At 47.7% G+C, this 25714-nt stretch overlaps 1 protein-coding gene across 2 annotated transcripts; it reads right to left on the minus strand.

Annotated features, from left to right (window-relative positions):
- Positions 1-5032: 5032 nt before the first annotated feature.
- On the minus strand, positions 5033-19022 carry CABP1 (calcium binding protein 1). 2 transcript variants are annotated; one of them, XM_010287953.1, is made up of 7 exons: positions 18737-18781; positions 13844-14020; positions 10150-10180; positions 9328-9471; positions 7980-8089; positions 7432-7579; positions 5033-5652 (listed from the first exon to the last, which is right to left on the minus strand). In XM_010287953.1, the coding sequence occupies exons 1-7, from the start codon at positions 18779-18781 to the stop codon at positions 5627-5629; spliced, it is 681 nt and encodes a 226-aa protein (XP_010286255.1). In that variant the 3' UTR covers positions 5033-5626. The 2 variants fall into 2 exon arrangements, with proteins under 2 accessions (XP_010286255.1, XP_010286256.1); XM_010287954.1 differs by lacking the exon at positions 13844-14020 and having other exon boundaries at positions 5038-5652; positions 18737-19022.
- Between the last annotated feature and the right edge of the window lie 6692 nt (positions 19023-25714).

Genomic DNA, 25714 nt, shown 5'->3' on the forward strand with positions numbered 1-25714 from the left:
GGGCTCCGCCGCCGTCGGGGGCGGCTCCTCGTTACATCCCGGTAGTTTCGTGTCCGCCGTGCTCTGAACAGCAACTCCCGGTACCGATTCTCTGCCTCAACAAAACGCGCTGGTTCGCCCGTTCGCCCCTGCTAACGAGTATGGGAAAAAGCAGCTACCGGCCCTCCCGGTAAGGAGCGAGAGAGCTGCGTGGCGTGCAACCACTCCGGACCACAATAATCTGCTTGAAAACTACAACAGCCAATAATAGAGGAAGGTGGGGGAGGTAACGGTTACATTGCCGGTGGGTCTCCCTGTGCTGCATTTTGGAGGAGAACGTAAGATCGTGTTTGGGTTTTTTTTTCTGGAGGACCTTGGCGAGGTCTTGGGAGGGCTGGAGTGAGACATTGCAGGTGGAGGTTGGATGAAACTCACTACACGGTGGTGGGGAGCAAATAACTTAATGTTTGCATCCGTGTTTGCCCTTCTGTCTGATCAAAGCTTCGGATGCCAGCCAAGGCTCGCATCTGCACTTTGGTCACCAACCGCATTAGCAGTGGCTGCTCCTAAGTCCCAATGATGTTTTATTAATTTGGGTCTTTCACAATGCGTTTGCCTTCAGAAATAAAGAGTTAGAGCTGCAGATTGTTAATTAAATGGGCTTGTTGCTTTTGTAATGTACCTCGGAGGCCTCTAAACAGGACACAGCCTTGGAGAAGTTAAATCAGTTTGGTGAGGGGAGACTCACCACCCACCCCCTGCTCCCTAACCTGCTCTGCTCTGGTCAGAGTGGGCCCCAGAGCGTGTCCTTGCTGTCACAGCAGCTCTTGGGCTCGCGGTATAACTGGGCCAGGACAGACATGGCGCTGCTGTCTTCCCATGCCAGCACTGCTACCGGGAAGGGATTCCTGAAACTGCGAGGTGACAAGTAGTGTAAAACACACATGCTTAGCACCTCTCCAGATTAAGCTACCTCATGCTGGTTCCTGGCAAATTGTCTCAGCATTACAGACCCCAGCCCTGGCAGCATCTGATCAAATCCAGACTAATCTCCCATGTCCCTGCTGTGTTTGTGACCTGTTGGGTGTCCCCCAAGTTCAGTTAGCAAAGGAGTGCAAGTAGCCATGCCCAGAACAACACAGTCCAGTTGGCAAGGCCAAGGGAGGCCTCACTGGAGCTCATTTGTACTGATTACAGACAATCCTCCCTAACCTCTCAAGATTTCTCAGCTTAAACTGTGATGCATTTGGGTCAGGAGCACAACTTTAAATCACATAAACACTTTGTGTGTCACCAGGTTACTGCTATGAGCTGTGAAAGTGAAGGGAGAAGAGGGATGCCGTGAATCATCATTGGGCCAAGGAGACAGTGGAGTTGAGGTTACAATCAGCAATGACCATTTCTAGTTCTGAGACCCAGCAAGCCAGCAAAGGTCCCACTGAGGGCCACATACAGCCCCTTGCATGGCCCACGTGGGCTGAGGCAACTGGCCCTCTTGGCTCCTGGGTCAGCAGGGCTTTTGTGGGTCTCAACACAGACACACAAAACGGCAGCGGGGGCTCAAGTGTTGGCTGGACAGAGTCTGGCTGAAACCCTGTTGTGCGCCTCGGTGAGCTGGGGAGGGAGCGTGAGGCTTGCAGCAGGACCTTCGCAGCCTTGGTAGTGCAGGCAGTGAGTGGGGCTTCATTACAAACCCAACATCAAACTGCTTGGCACACACCAAACGTGCCCATGAGCAGGATTTCAGACATGAAGGGATTTACTAGCTAACATTTAGGTATGACCAAGACAGGTCCCTCAGCTGAAGGTGTCTCTTTGGCCCCAGACGTGTACATGGGCAGCCGGGAGCTAACGCAGCTCATCCCCTGTCTTGGGAGCATCACCAGGGCTTTTGTGGCTGTGCCAAGCCCTGGGGTCCCTGTCAAGGGCTCCTGGGGCTCCTGCACATTTCACAGCGAAATATCAGAAATTCTTCCTTGAAAAGAGAAGAGTTTCCTTGAAAAGGAAGAGTTCCCCTCCTTGAACAGAGGGGAAAGCCCCCCTCTTTCCCTTCCATCTGAGGACTCAGCCTTTTTAGAGGGCAAGGCACTGAGCATTGCAGTTCCTCCTCTGCCTCCCCAGTCAGAGCATCTTCTAATAACTATCTTGGATGATTATTTTCCTAGAATCAGCAGCCCATCGTGAAGCAAGAGGGATTAACTGAGCAGCAGCGAGTGAGGGGGGATAGTGGCTGTTCTCATTTGGGTGCAGGAGGAGCACTTGCTCTGGTTCACGGTCTGGCCATGGCTGCTGGCAGGGGACGGTGGACGTGCTGTGATGGCCTGTGTCTGTGATGTCCTACACTGCCGCCCCTGCATCATTACTTGCAGTCACCAACAACTTGATGCCAGCTTGTGCCCCGGCTGTCAAAGGCTCTGTATCCTGTTACTAATCCATTGAGCTATCAGTCCCTTGATGCAGGCTGAATTTACACCAGTAGCCTACAAGTGAAAGGCTCAGGGCTGCCTTCTCAGTCCCTTGATCTCTCCCTGTCCCCTGGCAGCTGTGCTGAAATGACTCTCAGTCTTGAATCAGTCCTGCCTGGTCTACAGCCCTGATCATTTGGGCACATGTTTTGGCTAGTAGCCATTTCCTGCAGGAAAAAAGGGATCAGAATTTGGGATGTTCAAAAAGAGCAATGGAGATGTGTGGGTCAGAAGCAGATGTCACGGATAACGAGACATCTAAGAAGTCAATATGAGCCAGCCCCACTGCCTGGGCCATCTCCTGAACCACATGGGGCTATGGGGCTCAGGTGCCTGCCCAGAGGGGACCAGCTCTGCCTTGCTATGTGGAGCTGTTTGGAAGCCTCCCTGGTACTGGACTGGAGATGAACGCAAAGGATTATCTCTGGAATTAGATTATTTAGATTGGAGATTTAATCTCTGACCCTGCCTGCAGAAGAAAATAGTAAAACTCTCTGGGATTATTTGGGGTTTGTTGTGCAAGTAAAACCAGGCTTGTAGCAAGAGCTTCTGGTGGAAGGAAAGAAAAAAATGAATGCTTTGGAGACCTGCCCCCTGTGACCTGTTCACTGTATCATCATGAGACCTGGCAGAAAAGAGCTACAGATCATTTGGCAGAGACTCAGCTTTCCTCGGAAGTAGCTGTGGCTCCAGGACTGCCTGTGCAATGACACAAAAGTGTCCTGCGGCCAACCCTTCTCTAGCACCAGTGCTGCTGTGTTTCTTGGGAAGACAAACACAGCTCTGCCATGGTACAAACACAGGGACCTGCCTAAGTGAAAATAGCAGCAGTTCGCAGAGAACATCCCCTGTTACTGTGATGCTGCACTGTGGATCTCTAGAAATGCGTTTACAATTTTAAATAAATTAAGACCATGTCCTGCCATCTGCTGCTACAGGCAAAGGATGCAGCTGCTCAGTGCAGGACCTGGGAAGGAGCAGGCAGAGGCAGCCACCATGCCTGTGACTGACAACAGTCCATCGGGCTTTTGCATGCTGGCTACAGCACAAGGCATGTGCCCCAAGTTGTCACTGGTCCCCACAGGCAGGCACAGTCACTCTGCTGCACACAGGCAAGCAGTGCAGCTGTCCTCTTGCTCTGCACACCCAAGTATGCTTCTTCCTCAACGGGCTCCACTGTAAGTGAAGCACATTTGTGTATCAACATTCCCCATGGCAGACACAAGCCTGCACAGGTCTGTCCCTCCTCAGTATTATCCTAAGTACATATATAACTTACCAGGACTCTGAACTCTGTTCAGTTTATCACCCTCATCTCCTAAGCACGATACAGCTGCTGCACCCATAAATATGAAGATCTGTAAATACCCATTTTCCAATTTCTCGGCTCACACCCACATTTCTAAGGCTGGACCAGCTCCATAGACACACACACATAGTTTGCATACACCCACTTGCAAACAAACTCTTCTACTGCAGCACTTCCAGGTGCCTATCTGCACTCCCTGCTTTTATGTGTGCACACACAAACCTTTCCCAGTGCACATGCCTGTGCAAACACGAGTGTACACACACACACACAAATATAAGGAGAAACATAGTTTTTCCATTGCTGGGCTATCAGCCATCGCTGCACCTATGCTGGTTGGCACAGCAACAGGAAAGCAGAAGAGAAAATCCTCCTTTGGGACACAGATTGGTGGACCCCAAGAATTTGAAAGGGAACCTGCGAAGTGAAAGATTTAAGATGGAGGAAGCAGGAGGAGGATATTGGTCCTTAACCTCCCAGTTGGAGGAAAGGGGCAACTGAGAGGAAAACAGCTCCTAGTTACACAGAGAAATGCACAGCAATGGTGATGCCCTTTGAAGGCAAGCAGAAATTACTTCTGGCGACTTGTGACTGAGCCTCTGCACAAAGAAGGGGGACAACTGCAGGCCTGGCATGGTAGGGGAAGGGAGCAGGAGGTTGGAAGCATGTTGAGGAAAGGGGAAGGACGATGGACCATCTGATGTGTCTGGAAGCAGCTGGTAGGGCCCAGAGGCTGCTGTTGTCACTGCTGCAGACATGTGCCGCATTTTTGAGTGTGAACAAGCCGGAGAGCAGGACATTGCCACACAAGGAGGCTCCTGGCCAATCCCCAGCACCCATGGTGTTGCAGCTCAGCTCCCGCAGCACAGCCTCCACAGTGCATATGCTGACAATCATGTTTGAACTGGTCTGAAAAGGGGTGGCTGGCTATGGCTGCCTATCCCCCGCCCATCCAGCTCCCCTCTGTGCCCTTTCTCCCATTGCTCCTTGCTGCGACGCTGCAGGGGCTCTCACCCACCCCCTTGCAAGTGGGGCGATGCAGGGGTGGGGACCCTCCACACTGCCCTCACCATAAGGCACCTCCAGGGTGAGGTCCATGGGGACAGCAGGAGGAGGAGCAGAGCCCTGCCGCAGGCTTAGTGGCTGGTAGTGACTCCCCTCCTGCATCACGGACTCGCTTCCGGACCCCAGTGCAGACGCTGGGGTGTGCATCTGCTGCAGCCCTTCTCCCCCTCAGCCCAGCCACCACCTCTCACAGGGACATCCAGGCTCCACATAATTTCAGCGTGCATATTTATCGCTTTCCCCCCACGAGACATGTATTTAAATTTACTCTTGGTAAACATAACCACAGGAGATGCGAATATGTGCCGGGGAAGCATAAATAACTTCACACAGATAGACACACACACACAGACAGCAAACACAGACACAGTTCACCAAGGGAAACCAAGAAGTGCAGAGCACGCCCTGAGGCTGCCACCAGTCCCAATGGCTTTGCTCTCATCCACCAAGCCAAGAGTATTTCTCCTGCTCTTGCTTTGCAGCAGCTGGTGGGAGAATAAAGCTGGGGAGGAGGAGTCTAAAGTTGCAAATATCCCATGAAAGCATCATGGCAAGTCCTGGCTCTGCAGTTTCCTGCAATCATCTCCAAGGAATGGTTCCAGTTGTAGGAAGTTGCAAGTCTTTCACAGTGTGAAAGGGTGGAGGGGCATGGGGACCACCATGAGGGAGGAGCAGCAGGTCATCTTGCAATGTCCCAATTGCAGCCAGCCGATAAACCTTCATGTTGGAACATCGGGGCTAGATGCTCCATCTAGGTCCTCTTCCGCCCTCTCTAAGGTGCTGATTCTTCTTTAGCTGAGAATAATCTTCAACGGGACATCATGCGAACAAACTCTGCAACCAACAAGAAGAGAGCCGTGAAGCGGAAGGCATCCACGTCCCCAACCCAGCTCTCATTCCCTGGAGATAGCATGCAGCCAGGGTGAAACCGAGAGTCCACACGCTGCCAGCAGGTCTGTGCCGCTCCATGACTGGCCCTGGAGAGCTCACACAAAATGGGCTTTAATCTTTTCTTTAGATATGGTGATATCATCCCACTAGCGGGTCAGTTCATTGCCTCAGACTCCTTCCCAGTCAGTGTACAGTCTTGTTTGCACAAGCAACTCCTTGTGAGACACTATGGCAATTGTTATTTCCCTTCACTGTAACTTCAGAGAACCTTGACTTATAATCTTGGAAACACAGCCTAATTCTTAGTAAGTTCGCCACTTCACAGAGACACCAGTATGGGAAAGCACTTGTGTTTGGGTAGGCACCAGCATTTTTGTAGAGAAAAGTTTACTTTGATGGACTTCCTATTTTTGAAGATACAGGTTAACTAACTGTAAGGATAGCCTGGATCTATTTCTTCACCACCCTGAAGCTTGTGAAGTCAATTACAGTTGTTCAAATTGAGTGTAAATGCCATCAAATATAAACGTGTTTTCATTCTGCACTTGAATTGCCGAGGAACTAATAACTCTGCAAAGAGGAGGGCAGTGGAAATTACCCCCTTGACTTCTCCTTTTCCATTGATGGAGCTGTCCTTTGACAACTAAAGCGGTAACTCACAGAGAAAATGGTACAGGGATAGCATTTCATGTATTTTAGCTGTCTAACATAATTTAGCTGTGGGAAACAAGGAGAGCTACTGTCATGTAATCAGCCAGTGCATTAGAACAACTGCAGCTACCAGATACTTTCTAGGGAGACACTTCTAGTTTTTTAGCATTTTCAAAGCCCTCAGAAGCTTCAGTAATCCTGAGGACTGAGACGCCTTGTCATGTAGGAACATGCCTCTGAGCATTAAATTATGCCAATTTCATTTTAATTCTATAGTTCCTATGCTTTGCCCTTACTGCAAAGGGACGTCCGGATTTGCACTAGGAAAACAAGTAGCCTGCCACACTCTCACACTTTCCAGCTCTTACATCCACTTAGCTGTCTGATATCAATGGCTTCCCTTGGCAGAAACCCTGAGCTCTATTAATATTGCCATGGCTAATGGCTGGGATAGTAGCCTAACCACTCTTATTTTTTCCACGTCCTTCTGGCATGAAACATGGGAGAAGAAATTAATTATCTCTAGGATTTAACACGACACCTCTAGATCAGATATCTGCCGTCCTAGTGGGCACATCTGGCACGTGACCATCTCCTGCCATAAAGGCACAGAAACAAATTCTCTGTACACCCAGATAATAAGGTGAGCCAGAGGAAATAGAAGGTGCAATGCAGTCTCCAAACCGATCCAGCCACCTCACAGCTCTTGCAATAGATTTCTCAGTAGGGAAAATACTCCATAAAAAGAAGGCTGGCACAGCATGTGTATTCCCAAATCTGCTTCTCTGTGACAGGGCATATCTCCTACCATGCTAGAATTATGGAGACCCAATTGAAGATCCAGGAGATGATACACAAATGAACACTTCAGCTGAGGAATTTTCCTGTGTGGGCCAATGTTCTCCATTTCCCTCAGCTGACTAGGAAAAAAACCCATCTTGTTTGATTTTTTCTCCATACTTCAGATACCTGGGCCCTGAGCATGCAAATCTTCCCTTCTGCTTCCATCTCTGAGATGAAACTCTGACCCACACCACAGCAGATGGACAGGGAGCATTCATCCCTCCTCACCTTCAAAATCAACACGCCCATCTCCATTCAGATCTACATCCCGGATGATCTCTTCAATATCCCGATGGCCCACCTGCTGCCCTAGAAGCTTCTTCATGGCTTCTCGCAGCTCACTGGTGCTGATCTCCCCATCACCATTGGTGTCAAACTGCAAGCACATGAAAAAATCAGCAGGGGAAATACAGTTAATGGAAATGGATCTTGCTCTGGGTTGGGTTTTGTATTGTCCTGCTCCTGAGTGCCCTATTTTTCCTGCATTCCTTTTGTGTCCCTCCTTTTGGTGCCTTTTGGTCTGTATCCAGTCTGTCTTTTCTCCTCAGAAACCCCTCAAAACTGCTGTGTTTGCATCAGCTTTCCTCTTCCTTGCCTCAAGGGTTCCCTTATCTCAGTGACTTTGTTCCTCCCTTGTTTCATGTCTGGCTTGGTTCTTTCTCTGCCTTCCACTGTGCTGCTCTCTCTTCCTCCTCTTCTCTTCCCCAGTGGGTCTTCTCTCTTTCCTGTCTCCTGTTGCTCACCTCTCAGGGGGGTACACGGTAGGGAGCACTCACCTCTCTGAAGGCATCACGGAGCTCTTTTACACCAATCATGTCTGCAGTTTCTGCCAGCAGCTTTGGTCCCATCAACTCCACAAAATCTTCAAAATCCACATGGCCACCCACTTGGGATAAGAGGAAAGATCGCATGTAAGAACTCTATACATTAGCCAAGCCCAGCACTCACTTTACATTTCTGTGTGCCCCAGAGAGGACTTGGTTCTCCAGGAAGCAAAGCACAGAAGGTGCAGGATAGTGGAAGGAAAAGCAGAGGTAGGTTTACACTGCCTTTCTATTTTCTGGATTGTTGGCTAAGTGGAATGAGCCCAAGCTAATTCCATCCTAGGCCCATGGACTGTCACACTATGGCATCACATACCACGTATTAGAGGCTTGATCACTCTAGAGCTCATAGCAACCCTCTGCTGCACCTGTGCCAAAGGGTATGGCAAGGGCACAGCATGGTGTTCCTGCGTGGCCTGGGCAGTGCCCTGCAGCATTGGCAGAGTCTTGCTCCATTAGTGGTGGCTAATATATGCCCAACTGTTTATTCATCACATTAGTGCTTTTCCTTGTTTGTCCCCCATCTGAACGCTGGCAGTAACACTCTCAAATTCCTAAGCACTTCTGTGCCAGGATTATCAGCTGCTTTTGTGTGTGACTGGTTGTGTATGTCACAACTGTTTTCCTTCCCTTGATCAAGTAACTTGTCCTTTTTACATCATCATGTGTCAGAAATAACATGCACTAAATATCCTTTTTCCCACCTGGCTGAGGGTAGTACCCTGCACTGCCACAGACAAGAGGCGACAAAAAATCATGGTGAAAGACAAGGGGCACAAATGCAGTTACAGTGAATCAGACATGTTTGTCACATTTTTCCATGACTCCAGCAGATGCCCCCACCTGGGACTGCCAGCACAGCTTGCTCACAGCCCATCCCCAGGCGCACGGCATACCCACAAACACCCACCACAGAATGAACGACCCATCTCTCTGAACAAGCATCTCCATCTTCCCAGGCTCTTTCTTCGGTCTGACACCATCTGACACCAGCTTCAATATGACAACACCCACAACCTGTGCACCAATGTCTAAGCACAAGCATGAAGGACAACCTTTCCACACACTGTTCCCATACAGCACAGTCCACACAGTCCCTTTGTCTGATAAGCAAGAAACAAAGGCATCAACTGCTAGGGACCACAAATGAACAGAAAACATGATAGTGAAAATGAGAACCACAAAAACAGGGGGAAAAAAAAAACAAAGGAGAAGAGACAGCAGGGGACTGAGAGAGCCTGAGGCAATGATGCAGGGCACAGCAACAACAGGGAGGTACAGGTAGGTGGACATTACTCACGGTTCATGTTGATCTGCTGGGAGAGCTCTATTAGCTCCATCTCAGTAGGCATGTAGCCCATGGTTCGCATGCAGTTCCCCAGGTCCCTGCAGTTAATAAACCCATCCTTGTCTTTATCAAACTCCTTAAAGGCTTCTCTTAATTCTGTGGGATTGGATCCAAAAAAGAACAATATTGTCAGTGACAGCTTGAAATACCTTTTCCAAGAAACCTCCCCAGAATCAGCAGCACTTTATGAGACCAGGCACCCTAAGATACTCTGTATTTTCCCAGCACATCTCCCTGCAAAGAGGCAATGACTAGAGCAATGTTAAGCTCTTTATCAGCAGTACTGCCAACCTTCAGGAAAGCTTGCTTGGACTACAAGTGCCATGAACTGATAGTTCCTAAACTTCACTCCCTAGAGAAACTGGAAGCAGTAAGTTTTCCCAACTTTTATCCGTGCACTATATTATATAGCACTTATTGTAAGGATTAGCAGGTAAAACAGCTTTCCTGGAGCCATACTATTGTCTCATGCTCTACAACATTTTCTTTGGGAGCTGGGGTGGACAGCAGTTCCCTGACAGCTAATATCCCATTACTTTACTTATCCTCCCACCCTGAAGAAGATGGAATGGATGCAAATTCCTTTACAGTCAGTACTCTTGCAGTTTTACATACTATTTCTTCTTCCTGGGGTTGCCAGGAATTATTCCAGTAATTGCCTCCCTTGATTTGCCCCAAATTATTTTACCCCAAGGGGGCCAACCTGGAAGGGCCAGCCAGTAGGTTTTCACTGGGCAGGGAGAAAGGTGACACAGAAGGAGCGACAAATTTTACCTTCAATTTCTTCTGGACGCAGTTCTCTATCCTGCAAAAAGAGAACATACTACGTTAAAGCTTGCCACAAACATAGTTTCAGAATAGCACTTGTTGGTGCAAGCAGTTCTGGGACAAGCCAGAAAGTGAGAGAAGAAACAAGAAGGTGATGACATGTTTAATACCATCTACTTAGCAAGGCTTCCCAGCCCTCCTTCTCCAGTAGGAGGGGTGTTAGCCTGCACACTTTCTTGTGGAAGCCCCTCTCCTTCTCATCTGCTGGACAGGGGGATGACAGATACTCCCCCAAAATAGAAGAGATCTGGGCCAGCACAGCCATATGTGTGGCCTCCTGACCTGATGGTACTACAAGCATCTTTGTGAAGCTCCTATATGATTCCCCAGCACCAAGGCCTGGAGCAGAGACTGGCCCTGCAGCAGTTATGATCTCCTCTAGAGCTCTGATTGTATTTCCTACTGCAGCTCCTACTGAAACAGCCAGACCAGAACAGCTGGAAGCAGTCCCTGCCACCAGCTGATCTGTACCATTTTCTGCTTGGATCGCTGCTTGATCCTTGTCCTTCTGGCAGGACAGGAACAGGCATGAGCTCTCTTACAGCAAACATCCCAGTGCCATCTCCTATAGACAGTCCCCACAAAAAGGTAGGAACTTCCCCCTTCCCCCCAGCCTCAACTCCATATACAAGCATTTTGAAACCACGCATGAAGGCAGACACACAACGTATACATCATCAAGGTCATCTACAAACAAAACAGGACAAGGATTCACCATGTTCAGGAAACACTGCAACTTCAAACATCCAATTTGAATTTCTTGAAAGAAGGGAGAGGATGTAAGATTATAGGAAAATTCCAACACTGCACCAGGAAGAAGAGATGAGCATGGAAATGCACTGCTTTCTGGTTTAAATGCCCTTTCTAATTCCTCTCATGGCTTCCAGGCAAATCCAAAACATCTGAAAATTTGGAAACACAGAAACGTAATCTCCTTTGTTGTCTCACTCTCAGCTTTTCCCCTCAACTGTGGGGAGCTTCTCCTTGCCTTCCAGGTGTCCTCCAGCCTCACCACACATCCCTGGAGACGGTGCCCTTCATCAGTTCGAGAAGGATGATCCTTTGCTATTTAACCACAGGCTCCTCTGGAAACTAATGGCGGCTGCTCAGAGTGCATAGCAAACTAGGACACACACTGGTTTACGTCTGTGCAAAAGTGGGCTGTGCCAGAGAAATCACCAGCTTGCCACTCATAACCTTCCCAGAGGCATCTCTGTGCTGGATGGAACTGTCAGAGCGTGCTGGCTCTGCCATTTCATCCTTCACAGACCTGGTATTTTCAAACATGTCATCCCATTTGTTCTGCTTTCATCAACAGAAAGTAATAAAACAATTCAAACTCCTTAAACTGGATGCAAGAGGCGTTATTGCCCTCCTGCCTTAGATAAAACAGCAGATGAAAACCACCTGTGCTTAGTACCAACGCCTTGTACACCTCATTCCAGAGTTCGTAAACATGAATCCCCGGAGATACCACTGTGTGCTGACAGCCGTCTTGGCACAGCAGCAGATGCAGGGGTACGGTTACAACCACCACGGTGCAAAGGGTGCCAGGACTCACCCGTGGTAACCGCTGTCTTGTGAGAGTGACTGGGACAGGACCCAGGCCTTCCTCCAGCGCAGTCATCACGAGACCATCCTCCTCCTCGCTCAATGAGGACCATGTTGCAACCGATGTGACTGACACATGTCAGAAATAAGGGCTTCAGCACTGGCTCTAATTTTGCACACCAAGGCATTTGCATTTGCAGGGCTCTGAGCATAACTTTGCACATGCAGATTCTACCATCAGAGCGCCACAGACTGCGAATGCAAAAGGAGGGGGAGCATTTATGTCCCTCCAAAAATCTGACTCAAGCAATAACTAACGTCATGAAGAGGTTTTCTGTTTTAAATTTGAAAGAAGATCCCCTAAAATGATAAAGGAGGAAAATTGCTTGGGAAGAAATGGGCTGAATCACTCTAAAGCTTTTCGAGAACATATGGAAAGAGGAATAAAACTGTTCAGAGAGTTTAGATCCTAGATATGAGCAGAGGTTACCCTCAGAGAGTCCATTATACATAATGGTCTTACCCTCATTTATTTCTGTTCTATGCACAATAAATCCTGTTGGTCTAGAAAGTCCGTAAAAGTAAAGCTGTTTATCATCAGATGCACTTATTCTACATCAGGGAGACATCACTAATCCTATTTTGGAGCCGTCTTAGGGTACTGTGAGTTTCCAGGGCCTATGCAGGATGGATACCTGTCCAGCTGTGAGCCTTCCACTAGGGAGCTGGACTTGCCTCCTATGGCAGGTAGCTCTGTGCATGTCAGCAAGCGTGCTTGTGTGCGAATATTACGTTTTGTGTTTTCGTGAACCAGCACAAGGAGTATGTGATCATTTAGTGGCTGAAGGTTAGGAAGAACAAAAGCCCTTTGATCAACAATGACAATTAATGACTCTTTTTTTGCGTTGTTGGTTGAAGAAGAAGTTTCAGAAATAAAGATCTAGGTGTTTCCTATAGCTGTAGATAACCATTTCAAAACACGAGTAAGACAGAGGTTTCTTACAGTGGCAAGAAAGCTCTGACTCTCGGGTAATTGGGGTGAGCTTTGTTGAGCTTCAGAAGAATATGGAACACACTGGCTGAATATCTGACAATGCACATATTCACTCATATGTATCCATAAAAAGTGTGTTAATCATATGTTTGTGTATGTCTTTAAATGTACATTACTGTAGGAATCAAATGTTTGTGTGCAAGGATACGTTTTATGTCTTGTAAAGATAGAATACTGGGGTGCATATTTATGTATATTTAACATGTCCAGGTGTATGTATTTGAATTTACATACAAACACATATTTTAATTGATTGTGTATAAATGTATGCATTAGATGCATATTAACACACAGTTACAAACAGGTGTGACTGAATGGGTAGATGATTTTGCTATTTGTCTCTGTGTGTGTACGGGTAATAGCATTTGGTTGTCTGGCACTATTTGCAAATACGAGGACAGACTGATGTTCTTTGGTTTATTTGGCTGGGATTGCTGCAGTGTCAGGCTGTGTATGACAGTGTATAAGAGACTGCATTTGGGATCTGTGCGGAGGCAGACGCATGCTTATTTCTGCTGGTACTAGTGTGCTCACTGTGAGCTGACTGGAATAGTATCAAATATGGGCATCTCTGTGGGACAGCTTGTTCCCAATATGGATGCCCTGATTTGCATTTAAGTGGCTACTTAGGCCTTAAATGATAATCTGAGCCTCTGGGAATGAGATATGGGTGTCTTGCTGGAGTAACAGCTTTGAACACTGGACTCTTCTTGAGTCCATATGATTATGTAAGTCCTCAAGTCCTAAATCCTTCTCCTGAGTCCATATGATTATGCCTACTTGAGTGTAGGCTTGGATCTATCTTCTATAGCTGCATTTTTAGAATCCTCCTTTCTTGGTGTTTAGGCACATCCTTCAGGTTAGACATTTGCCTGTGGTTGTATTTGTACTTGGAGCTGGAGCCGGGATGCTTGAGACCCAGGGCTGGGGGTTACAGAGCTCCGTGCAGACAGAGCATGCGGGCAGCTCCGCATCCCCGGCTCACGTCCACGTGGCTTTGTGCATGTCTCGCCCGGCTGGGTGTAACTTACGTACAGGCTGCCTGTTTTCTGCGAAGCCCTTCCTCAGGAAGATGCATGCTGGCCCCAGCAGGTTGTGCATGACGGCGCAGTTCTGGGCCAGCACCATGAGTGGACCCTGGTACTCGCAAGCCGACGGCCCCTCTTCGCTCGTCTGGACAGCCTTATAGCACGTCTTCTCCTCATGGCGGATCTTCCCATCCAACCAGCAGCAAGCAAACAACACAACAGAGGATGTTACCTCCCCGTCTTGCCCAGCCGTTCCTCTGAAGTTTTACTGAACCGCCTCGCAGAGACATTATTGCTAAATTTCCTTCATCTGGTCCACGCTGTGTCCCCCCCACCAGTCTATTAGGATTTGTACAGAAGCAATAAGTCCAGGAGTTCACTTTCAAAAGCTGATAGAAGTACAACCAACCAGGAGAATTTCACTTTGAAACGACATCAAACTCTCAGCACTGCTCGCATCTACCCAGACACAGCCCAAAGGGCCACACTCCCACTATCAGCCCCAGAGTTAACGATCCCTTGAATGAGCTGGAAAAGAAAAGCAAAAAGCACACCCCAACCCAACGGTACATGTGCCAGCCTGTGCCCCGGGCAAAGCTGCTGGCAGAGCCGCGTCGGTCAGGGCATCCCCAGGGGACCAGGCAGAGCCTGCGCAAAGACCCTGTGTTAGGCTACACGTTACATTTCAGCAACACAGCATCACACGCTTTATAATATTATTAGAAGGCCATTTACAGCATGAGGTGGCTCTGCCAACTGCAGGCTCACACTCCCCATGCCACTTCTAATTAGTTGCATCCTCAGGGTCTCAGGCAGTTACTGCTCTGGCCTCTTCTAATCACTTAACAGTCCCAAAGTGGAGATCAGGCACGGGCACAACATTTTTGTCTGTTTACATTTGCACATTTTCTTAAGTGCACACGTTCTGCTAAGCTAGGGCTCCAGAACAGAATCCAGCACTGGATTTTATAAGGAGGCACTGCCTTCCTTTTATAGAAATGCATTTCCCTGGCTCTGCAAGAAAACTCTTATCCTGATATTCCCATGCAGCTATAAAAAGCCAGCACAACCCACAGGACCCTTGGTTTTATAGAATAAACATTAATCATGCATCAGATTTCTCTCCAGGAATGATTCTACTTTTACAGCCAGTGTTCCCAGAGGTGATCAGAGAAGCTCTGTCAATTGTCGTTGTCTCTATTAACCCTTTCCTTAAAGCCTGAGGTGCTTTTTCAGGCTAAAAGACCAGATACACACACACGGCCCATTCACACTTGTCCGAGTCTATTGTATCTGCTTGCTGCACCTGCCATGTGCTATTATATTGCGCACATGGTTTGTAGTTCGCATCTTTGTACACAGTCTTACACCAATCTGCTCATGTATAATGTCATGTGAATATCAAGCATCAAAACAAAAACAACTCAAAAAGCAAGCCATGGAGAAAGAAAGTGATGAAGCAGAAAAGCGTTTTCATTGCAGTCATGGATGAGGAAGAAAACTGTCTCTGATTAAATCTGACACACAGGACATTTGTCCTTAAAAACCTGAAAGATGAGCATCCGTCCACAAATGGCATATTACTAGCTCAGCTAAAAGTCAAGGCATCTGTGTTGAACTGCACAGCTTTGTGATATCAGTGCAATATATTTTCAAAACTATTCGCTTTATTTCCTGGCACATTTTTCAGTTTAATATAACAAATAATATGAATCACTTAAAATAGCCCACAGCAGTTCTGTGTTTAATCCCAGTGAAGCCACATGAAAGATCGAAGGCCCCTGAGCCCCTAGTCCTCGCTTGCTGACCCTTCCAGTCAATAGAGCTTATTACCAAGCCACAGAGCAGTACCACAGAACGGTCATCCCATTATTTTCCTGTACAGATGGAGATTGCCAGTTTGATGAAACAGTTGCCAAGAGCCACCAAGGATCCTGACCAGACAAGCCGACGCAGTGCCAGGACAACAAGGTGCACATCTTAGCAAGACCCCAACAGGGGATCCCTGCCCCGCTGTGCCACTGCAGGCAGGATTTATGGCATTTGATGTTCCCCCTGCCAGCAGCCGCCCCAGGTTTCTCCTGCAAGTATCCCCACAAGTTCCCTCCACCACATTTCTCCTACATCCTGGCAGAGCCAGAAAGGGAGCTGTGATATGGGTACGGGGCAAAGCAACGTTAGCTGCCCGTTACAGGGGAAAGAGCAGCATGCACGACAAGGAAAATGCAAGGACAGGACTGAGGAGCTCAGGCTTTCCCTGTCCCTTCTCTGAGCAAAGGGCCACTACTCTTCCTGGCTGAGTCCAGCCCTTGGCGGCATCAGACCAGCAGACTGTAGATAGGGAAGAGACCGGGCTGATTTAGAGATGGCTGTAGTGATGGTGAAGGGTGGCGAGGCAAGGGACCTGGATGCCAAAACTTTCCCTTTCTGCACAGCAGAAGCACAACAGGATTCACCTCATTTTCCTGCCTGTGTGTCAGAGGGACTTTGCAGAGTGACAAGCCCAGGAGGGGCCTCTTCATCATGACTGCAGTGCCTCTCAGAGGGAAAGGCAGCCGGGCTGGCCGCTGGACTCACCGAGGAGACACTGTGACAGTGGGAAAGGGAAGCTGCCAACAACAGATGCTGTGGAGACAAAGCCTGAGCATTGCCACCAAAACAGGCAAGGTACCCCCATGTCAGTCAGGCCCAGACCAAGCCAGCCAGTGCCTGGGAGTGACTCCCAGATTTCGGGTTGAAATAATGTATTCAAGAGATCAGTCTGTCACCCAAGAGTAGCTTTCACACACGTTGTCTAGAGTCCTTCCTCTTTACCATTTTATCAAAATGAGTTTGCCCAAGGTAAAATCTGAGAAGAAAGACCAGGATCATAAAACAGACAGGTGAAGTTGTGCAATGTTAACACTGATCTGCAAAGTCTCCACTATAATCACATATGTCGTGATCAAAAGAACAGCAGAGCCCCAGAACTTGTCAGGATGAGTGCCCAAGGCCTTAATTCATGGCTAGCTGGAGTGGTCTGAGAAATTCTCTAATTCAGCTTTGCAACTTTCTCTCTTTAGTCCTGCCATCCCAGGCCTTCTAACTAGGCACAAAGTGCATTATTCGAAGCAGCTTTTAGGAATGAAAGCATAAATTACCTAAAAGACTGATGACACAGAACTTGTAAGTTCTTGAATCCATTTTGATTCAAGCAGCCTGGCCACACGTCAGACTTTAATTGCAATCACCTTGGCCATGTTGAGCACAGCTGCAGCCAACTCCTTTTATTGCAAGTTGGAGGCGACCTACAAGCAACCAAATTGTTTTTTCAGATGTGCAGCATTTGGGTAAACATCAACGACTTCTGCCCTGAAGGTCACCCTGACCTAGGGACTGGTCTCAGCACTGCCTAACTGCCTGGTGATGAATTCCCTCCTCGTGTACCCCCACTTCCTTGCAGCAGCACTGTGCCATTCCTGGCTTTGTTTACAGCAGCCGAGGTAACAAGCAAACTGTGTTTCTACACAGAAGAGGTAAATCTCTGGCCAGAAGAAACTCCTTGCTAGGGAGGTCCTCTCCCCAGCAGCTCCCTCTCAGAGGATGGCAAGGTCTCCTGGGTGGAGCATCCTCATGGCAGTGGCATTTCACTGTTGGCAAGGTCTCCACAGAGGTAGCTCCTCATTGCAATACTTTGTATGCTTAGCATAACTTTCTCATTTATGAGGAGTGAATTGCATAGCTTTTTGCTGAGTTATTAGATGTGCAGCGATGCTAAGTGAGAACCATGCGGCTGACAGGTACGCAGTGCTGCAAGGCCTTCCTCAGTCAAACAAGAAATATTTCTGGTCATGTCATTCTCATTTCAATCTAGTCCCAGAACAGCAGAATCATTCTGAATCAAATTGGCCCTGGGATCACTGTAAAACCTCAGCACAGAGCAGACCGCAGGTTGAAGCCTAAGAGATACACATGGCAGCTCGCAGATGAAGTCCAGCTGGGCCAAAGCATGTAGACACATGGGCCGTGCTGACGTGCGACATGATGCACGAACACACAGCCAGGGCCCAGTGTATCCACTCACAGAGGCATGGACAAACAGATCACACAGAAAAACATGCTTCTGTACCCAAACACACACTAACAAAACTAGATGTGTGCATAGGCAAGGATGAATATACATAAAAACACACGCATGTCTACATACAGACTTCTGTGAGGACATCCACTAGCAGATACACACACAGAGAACACCATACAAGCAGAGACAACATGTGTGATGCACACAAATTCCCCCCCTATACACTCACAACAAACACTGCACACCTGCTCACGCACCTCAGGATGCATACGTAAGGACATAAAGAGCTAAGGACACACACATACTTCAGATGGGTCATTAGGTATGCATACTCTTATACATCAACAGGAATACGTACATATAAATGCCCATTTACATGTACATGAACATACGTCCCTACAGAAATTACACACATGACTAGACTTATGCAGACACCTCTCGACTGAAACACATGCACACACACAAACTTGCACATACACACATACATTAAGATGCCTGTATAGAAGGTGTGTGCCAACATACTGTGCATATCAACAAACACAATGTCGCACGTACCCAGAGGACAGCTATACGCACATACACAGAGCAGGACACAAGCCTACTCATGTGCATGCATATACACACATTTATTTACACACATGCAGTGGCATCCAGCATCCCAGGCTCTAACGGCTGCACTGGCATGAGCAGCTCTTACAACAAACAACTGATGAAGAGAGCTGAACCCTTCGTACACATCTCTGTGTTTCCCCCACCTCCCGTTCCCATCTGCCCACGACGTCACCCATCCCAAGAAGCAGGGCTGGAAATGCACAATGCACTTTGATACAGGGAACATACCTTTTTTGAGAGGTTTCTCAGTGGAGACTTCACACAGTTGCCCATAATATGTTGAGTCTGCCTTTCCGGTGGACTTGGTTATAAAGGAACTGAAGCAATTGATCCCATTAAAGGTATTCCTTGGGAGCAAAGCAAGAAAGGCAGCGCCAGGCAAATCCAAACAGCTACTGGCTGCTGGGGCTTCCCTCTTCAGGGAGCTTTTTCTCTCTCTGCCTCTCCCTCTCCGTGTTTTTACTTTATGTTCACTTTCTTGAAGAGATGAAGCAGGAAGGAGAGGGAGGGGAGAGAAACAGACAGAAAGAGAGGGAGAGAGAGGGAGAGAGAGAGTGAGAAGGGGAGAGAGAGGGAGGCGGATGTATAATCTACATCAGATTAATGTTCAAATCCCTCCCACCCCCCTCAATCTGCAGGCAAGATTGTTTCACTCATGGGAGAGGGCTGATTCAGGGAGAATTAAAACAGAGAGGCACTGCAAGAAGTGATTTCAGTGATGAGTTCAGTGAATCCAGCTAGTTTGGGTCCACACAGCCTCTGAACATCGCATCCCTACCCGCCCCCCTTCTAACTCCTCTCAGCTTTTCAATCACCAGAGAAATAGGCTGGCCAGAAGGCAATCCACTTAGGGGCTTGGGGCAGAGTCCAGAATTCATTTGGGAGCAGAAATGGACCATTTATCTGGGTGGGACCTGTTTCATCTTATAAATACCAGCAGACCTAGTAGTTCCTCATTCTTCTCCTGCCATGGTGGAAGCAAGTCTGGAGGCAGCATCCCAGGGACCCTGCAACACTTTCAACCCCAGGATAGTAATTTTTAACCACAAGGGAGAGACCTTGAGCCAGTCTTGTGGTAAAGTTTTTCCAGCTTTCTGCAAGTAGAAATTAACTGGCGGTTTACCTGCACCAGTCTGCCAAAGATGGGCTCACACTGGAATTCTAAAGCTGAACAGCCCTGGGCTGGGTAGTGTGAAGCAAAGAATTTGGACCACTAAAATGGATCCATCCATTCCATTTCCGAGAACCAAAGTCCTGGAATAAATAAGGGGCTCCTAAACCTAGAGACAGCTCCAAACTCTGGAATTCAGGCCTATTGTGGTAACAGAATAATCTCTGAAAGAAAAGGGATGAGTCCCCAGTACATTTTCCTCTGATCTCAGGCTGAGCATAAGAGCATTCAGTCTGAAAAGAGATTTAAGTTGCATAAAAACCTCACCATCACACCCAGGCAATATGATCAGAATAGTGAATGTACCCTTAGCTATGAAGCCATCATGGCTGCAGCTCCACAGTGATAAGAAGCCATGGCATGAAGAGCTACCTCCTTCAAGAACTGCGAAGACCAAGATGACCTACACCCTGTCTATGCAGCAAGCTGGTTGGACTCTCAGGTGTTCAGCTGAAGATTTCACAACTTTCTTTGTGAGTGTGGTCCCAGACAAAAGGCTCTACAAAGACCTAACCCATGGGCTGAGCACTTGCACCACATGCTTTTTGTGCAGGAGCCAAGGACTCACTCTCTGGCAGCTGTAGGAGAGAGAAGGATGAACTATCAATGTCACAACAAAGCAGGGATTTCTTTGCTTCCACTCTGACGGTGCTGCAGCAGATTCAGTATGATTGTAAGGTGAAGCAACAGTTGCTTTAGAGGCTTTTGCCACTGAAGGAGATGAGTTTAGGAGTCCAACTATGACAAGAGTCACCAGACTTTCTTCCAGTCGTAGCCAGAAATGCATAGCCATGTGGGATGATGTTTCTTGCTCTTTCTTGTACTAACTACTGCCCAAGAACAAAGGCAGTGGAACAGCCTCCTCTCAGATCCCCTCAATGCCTTCTTCACTGCGTGACCTAGGAAGGAGTTGCAAAAAGGTCCAAAGGCCCTCCAAAGCAAGAAGCTGCAGTAGGAGATAATGGAAGACACGCCTTGAACCCAAGGGCAGACTGAGAGAGAGACCGAGGGGTTGGGGAAGTTCTGGCGTGGAATACCTCCACAGCGGGGCCCACCCCTGGTGGGCTGGGAAGTGAAACTGTTCCTGAGCTGGGCCTGTCTCCTGCTGTCCCAGTCCGAGGACCCCTGATGCTGGGAAAATACACAGTCACTCCTTGGGGGCTGTGCAAGCCCTGGGCCATGCAGTGGAGGACTATGCAGGAGGATGATGAAACTCCCAGCTCCTCTCAAGGCTACCATCTTTAGCTCTATTTCTCCTTCCCCTCTTAAAGCAGCTAATGGGAGGCTGATCTACCCTCTGCCAAAGTGCTGGTTGTTAATAATATCTCTGTCAGCTGGAGCCATTCCCCAGGCTCCTTGTTTATTGACAAACCGCTTGTCTCCCTTGAGCAGAAGCTGCCACACAGCGAGCGAGGCGCCTGGGCTCCTTCCTGAGACAAACGACTCCAATTCCAGAGCAGAGAGGAGAGAGAATCGCCTCCCTGCTGCTAATGAATCTCCCCTCAACAGGCAGCGCAGAGGCCAGGAACACCATGCAATTGAGAAGTGTCCGTCTCCCGCATCCTCCCAGAGAGAGGGAGCAGAGCAAGGGAGTCAGGCATCTCCTGCCAAAGAATCCATCACAGCCCCCAGACTGTCACGGGACAGCTTTGGAAGACAGGCATTGAGCATGCCTTACAGAGCTCTAAAAGCCTCTCAACAAAAGTTGAGATGGTCACCCTCTAAATACTAGCTTGTACCAGAGCGTTTGGAGCCAGCCACCATGGCATGCTGCCGCGTTTTCCTGCTCTCCTGCTTTTCTTCCCTGCAGTTCCAGGCAGCTGTAGGAAATGTGCAGGGCAGCGTGAGAGGGCTGAGACCTGCTGCCAGGCTTGTCAGGGAGTTTGCAATCCAGGAAGGGAAGAGGTGATGGGAGCCCACTTGCACCAGGTTTGCAGCACAGTCACAGTCCTTCAGCTCTGCAAGAACTCTGGCAGAGCTGCAAGGGGCCCAAGAGATGTGATCATAAACAATTTTCTTATCTCCTTATTTACCCTGAATCTCTTCAGAGCAATTGGGCAGCACATCACAATCTAGCAGACAGACCCTGCTGACCTCTGAGGAGGAAAATCACTCTCTACATTGAGATCTTGTTCCCATCACCACCTCGGGCAGCTTAGAGACAGGCAGGAGAGTGGAGTTGGCAGAAAGGTCATTAGAAGATTAGGTTAGAAGGAACATATTTTCTCCCTTCCTCCAACTGAGGCTGCTGTAAGAGAACAGGATGCTGAGAATAAGTGTGTCAAAAACATTTGTGTGTAGGTGCTGATCTGTGGGTATGCCTATATCTGGGGTAGTCAGTGTGTGTGTAGGAGGGCTGCACATGCATGTATACTGGTTTTCCCACACTGTTCTTTGTGGCAATCACACTGTTCTTTTAAGGTCTAGGGCTCTGTTGTAAACTTTCTTAAAATTGGTAGGAACTTTGTGAAATGTGAGTCTTGCCTATGTGCCCGCATCCTTCCTCTCCCTGGTGGTCCAAGGTGGAGAGCAGAGACCTCAGTGGATGTGGTTTGGCACAGAGCAAGGTCTCAGCTCACGGGAAAGAAGCAGTTGGCACACTGATGGACCTGAGCACAGAGCAGCGAGGAGGCTGGGTTACTTGGCATTGAACAGGTAGTGATTTAGGTAGTTTAATATGTCTGGATTCTTTAAAGAGCAGCAGTGCTCTGCTTTGGGCTGGCACCTTTGGCAGAAATATTCATTCCATAGGAAAATACTGGATGCCACCATAGCTAATTACTTGGTAGCTGCCAGAAACTTTATCCAGTGGCAGCAAATATCCAACAGCCACAACAGAATGAACAAAATTCAATCAAAAACTTGGGATTGCTTATCAGACTGTAGCTTTGCTTGGCAAAAATTTCCAGTGGGAGTATGGATTTGTACAGGGAGACTGTTTGGAAGCCAGATCCGTTTCAGTGCACTTGCTGGAACATTAGATCAGATGGTTGTTCTCAACACAACACACTGTAACAGGACAACATCAGTAGGCAGAGGGGTTAATCTCTGAGGGAAGTATATAGCAAGGCAGGGAAAACTTCTGCAGGGAAAACTTTCACCAAAGTCCACAGTTTTACCTAGGAGCCCATTGCATGCTTCAAAGATTTAGTATTTTTAAATACGCCACCTTATTTAATTTATCCCAATAGGGCAAGAATTTTTAGTCTATTTTTTGCTGTCACAGAGTGGAGAGTACACATGTTGATTAGTAACTTTCAAATCTGCTCCTAACCACCCTTTAGCTGGTGGCTGTAGATCTCTATTTCACAAGAAACAGCCCAGTCTTATTTACTGGATGACCTCAGATGAGCCTAAGCATTTGGAACTGTTAACATCCTCCCATTGACAGTGCTGTTGAGGGCCTCATTTCAAAGCTCACAACTGCTAGAACATGCACTGGCACTCCCAACTTCTGTGACTGGCTTCCCTCTCTTCTTCTGTGTCAGGCTGACGAGTGCTTTTGCTTCGCATCAAGTTGTGTCTTCTAACCTTGAATGAACCTTGGATGGTTCCATATTCCAGTCAGACAAGTACAGGTCCATCTCAAGGGGAGACATCAGCAGGTATTGGCGGACACAGCCCAGATCCTTCTCCGGGGGGGGGAAGCATATTTCTGCAGAGAGTTTGGGAACTTTCTTTGCTGTCAGCTGTTCCAGAAAGAAAGTGTTGCTGACTCATGCTGTGCATAATATTCCCCTCCATTAGAGCAATTGGATCATATTCAATCACAAACAACAGAAAGGTTATTCAAAAGACCAAGGGTATTTTCCATCCTTCTCAATGTAACAAAGCCTGGACTGTCAACTTTTGTTTAGAACAGCTTTGTCTGTAATCAGCTAGCTAGCTTCTGCATTAGATGGAAAGAGATGGGAACGTGCCATCTCCTGACACCTTCCATGCAGATCTGGTCCACGTATTTTGCATTAGCCCAACTTCCAAATCCCTGCACAGGAGATGTGTTGGCCAGAGCACAACACATTGTAGATATTTTCTGCTTTCAAGATCAATGGGCTACAAAATGGCAAGTACAAGCTTGACAGCCCAGAAGCTGCCATGACAATTTGCCACGTATACACAGTACAGATTGTTTAAAACAAACCTTCCATGGTCCCCTCCCTTTGCTCAGGAACTGTGAATCACTCTCTGTCCACCTGGGACTACTGCAAAAGCAGCTAATTCTGCCCTGGCTCCCTCGCCTCTTCCAAAGTAAGAGGGACAGGGTCAGTATTTGGCTGGCACGCTGAGATGCTACAGAAAGCATGGCTGATTATTAGGTGAGCAGAGGCCTGGGAACTAGTCCTAACCAAATACTCCAAACCAACCCTGTAGATGAGATACGCCACCATAAAACCAAGGTCTGCCTCACTTCTGTATTGTGTAAGGATCTGACAGCACCTTTAGAAGGATCAGACTGAGTATCCCAGTATGAGATCTCTGGTTATATCTCAACACAGCTGGTCACAAACTACCTGAACACTTTTTGCATTATTTCAGCAGAATGCGGGGGGGCTGGCAGTTTTCCACTTCCTGCCTTCAACCATTGTGACATGATGCCTCACAATGTTACACGGTTGCCTGTTTTATTCCAAGAGCAGAGATGTATTTCATCTGTATGGGACAAAGCAATGCTATATATTCTTTCCAAAGATGGTTGCAAGGTGCAAAGTACTCTAGGGTTTGAATGGGTAGAAGAAATATTAGAATATTGCCAATGACTTCATTCATAGGTACTATTGAGTTCATGGTCTTATGCTGGTGTGGAAAGCTACTAAAAAACCAAATATGACCATATTAGCTACGACAGCTGTTTGTCTTTATTTCTAAGCAGGGCATTTGATTGAAATTGGACAATTACTCAAGTTCATGGGCACTGCTGTTGCTCGCTAAGGTCACAGGAATGTCAGAGGATTATTGAAAGGGAGTCCAAAGTTAGCTAGGCATCTTTTACTGGATGCACACCATATAGCTTGTTATTGGAAATCAATATCACTCATGGACTCATCAGGGAAAAACAGTTACTGAAGCTGCGATGCCACAAAGAACCACAGCTAATTCAGCTGACAAACCTGCAGCCCAGCCACTACATCTAAAGCTAAACTCTTCCCTGACATTTTGTTCAAACCCAATATTGCATGCAACAGAAATCAAGGTGGTATAGGTTGATGGAATGCACATTGGACTAATTTAAATGATGATTAATTTATTATTGAAAGATTTTCTTCTCTCAAAAGATAAGCTGAATCTAACCAGAAGGTGTGTGTATTTCAGTGCATTAGATCATGCTGCTGTATATTTCATGAACAGAATATTTAATGAATGTTCTTTTAGCTTGGTTTTATTTTGATGTCTTTCCACATCCTTTTAAAACAGATTTGTTTAAAAAGTAAACCACTGACAAAGATTAATGTTTGCTGGCAGACCCACTGCAGGCAGGAAGCTTATCCATTGCCCCTCAGTGATTTTGTACATTTGGCTCCCATCCCTCAAGCTCTTTACAAGCAATAAATGGGATAAATTTTTCTCAAAGCTGAGCAAGGGGGCAGCTGAGTGGATGTGCTGAAGTGGAACAATGTTTTTCCATGTCTGTGTCCTTTACATATAGAAAACATGTGAGACGTACCTTGGAAGGTATGGCGGTGTCAGCAGGCAGGGATGTACGCATACGCCGATCATTTTAAGCACAGGAATGCATATGCACATACAGAGGTGGTTGCATAGCCACACAGAACACTTAGCAGAGGCTGCACGCGTACAGGCTGTAGGTATACAGACCAGACATTTATACGAAGGCTCCTTATGTCAGGCTACATGTATGGGACATGGGCTGTGACAACACATGCAGGGATGGAAGCACGGAGGCTGCAGGAGCCCCACACATGCACCCAGACCCCTGTGAATACGTGCCCGGCGATCAGCAGACCAACTCTCGCCTACATGACGGGAACCACGGGGCTGTCCCCGGGTCTGACACTCACCGGGCAGCCCGGGGACCA

The sequence above is a fragment of the Phaethon lepturus genome, unplaced genomic scaffold, assembly GCF_000687285.1.
Source record: "Phaethon lepturus isolate BGI_N335 unplaced genomic scaffold, ASM68728v1 scaffold49855, whole genome shotgun sequence".
Taxonomy (NCBI): Eukaryota; Metazoa; Chordata; class Aves; order Phaethontiformes; family Phaethontidae; genus Phaethon; species Phaethon lepturus.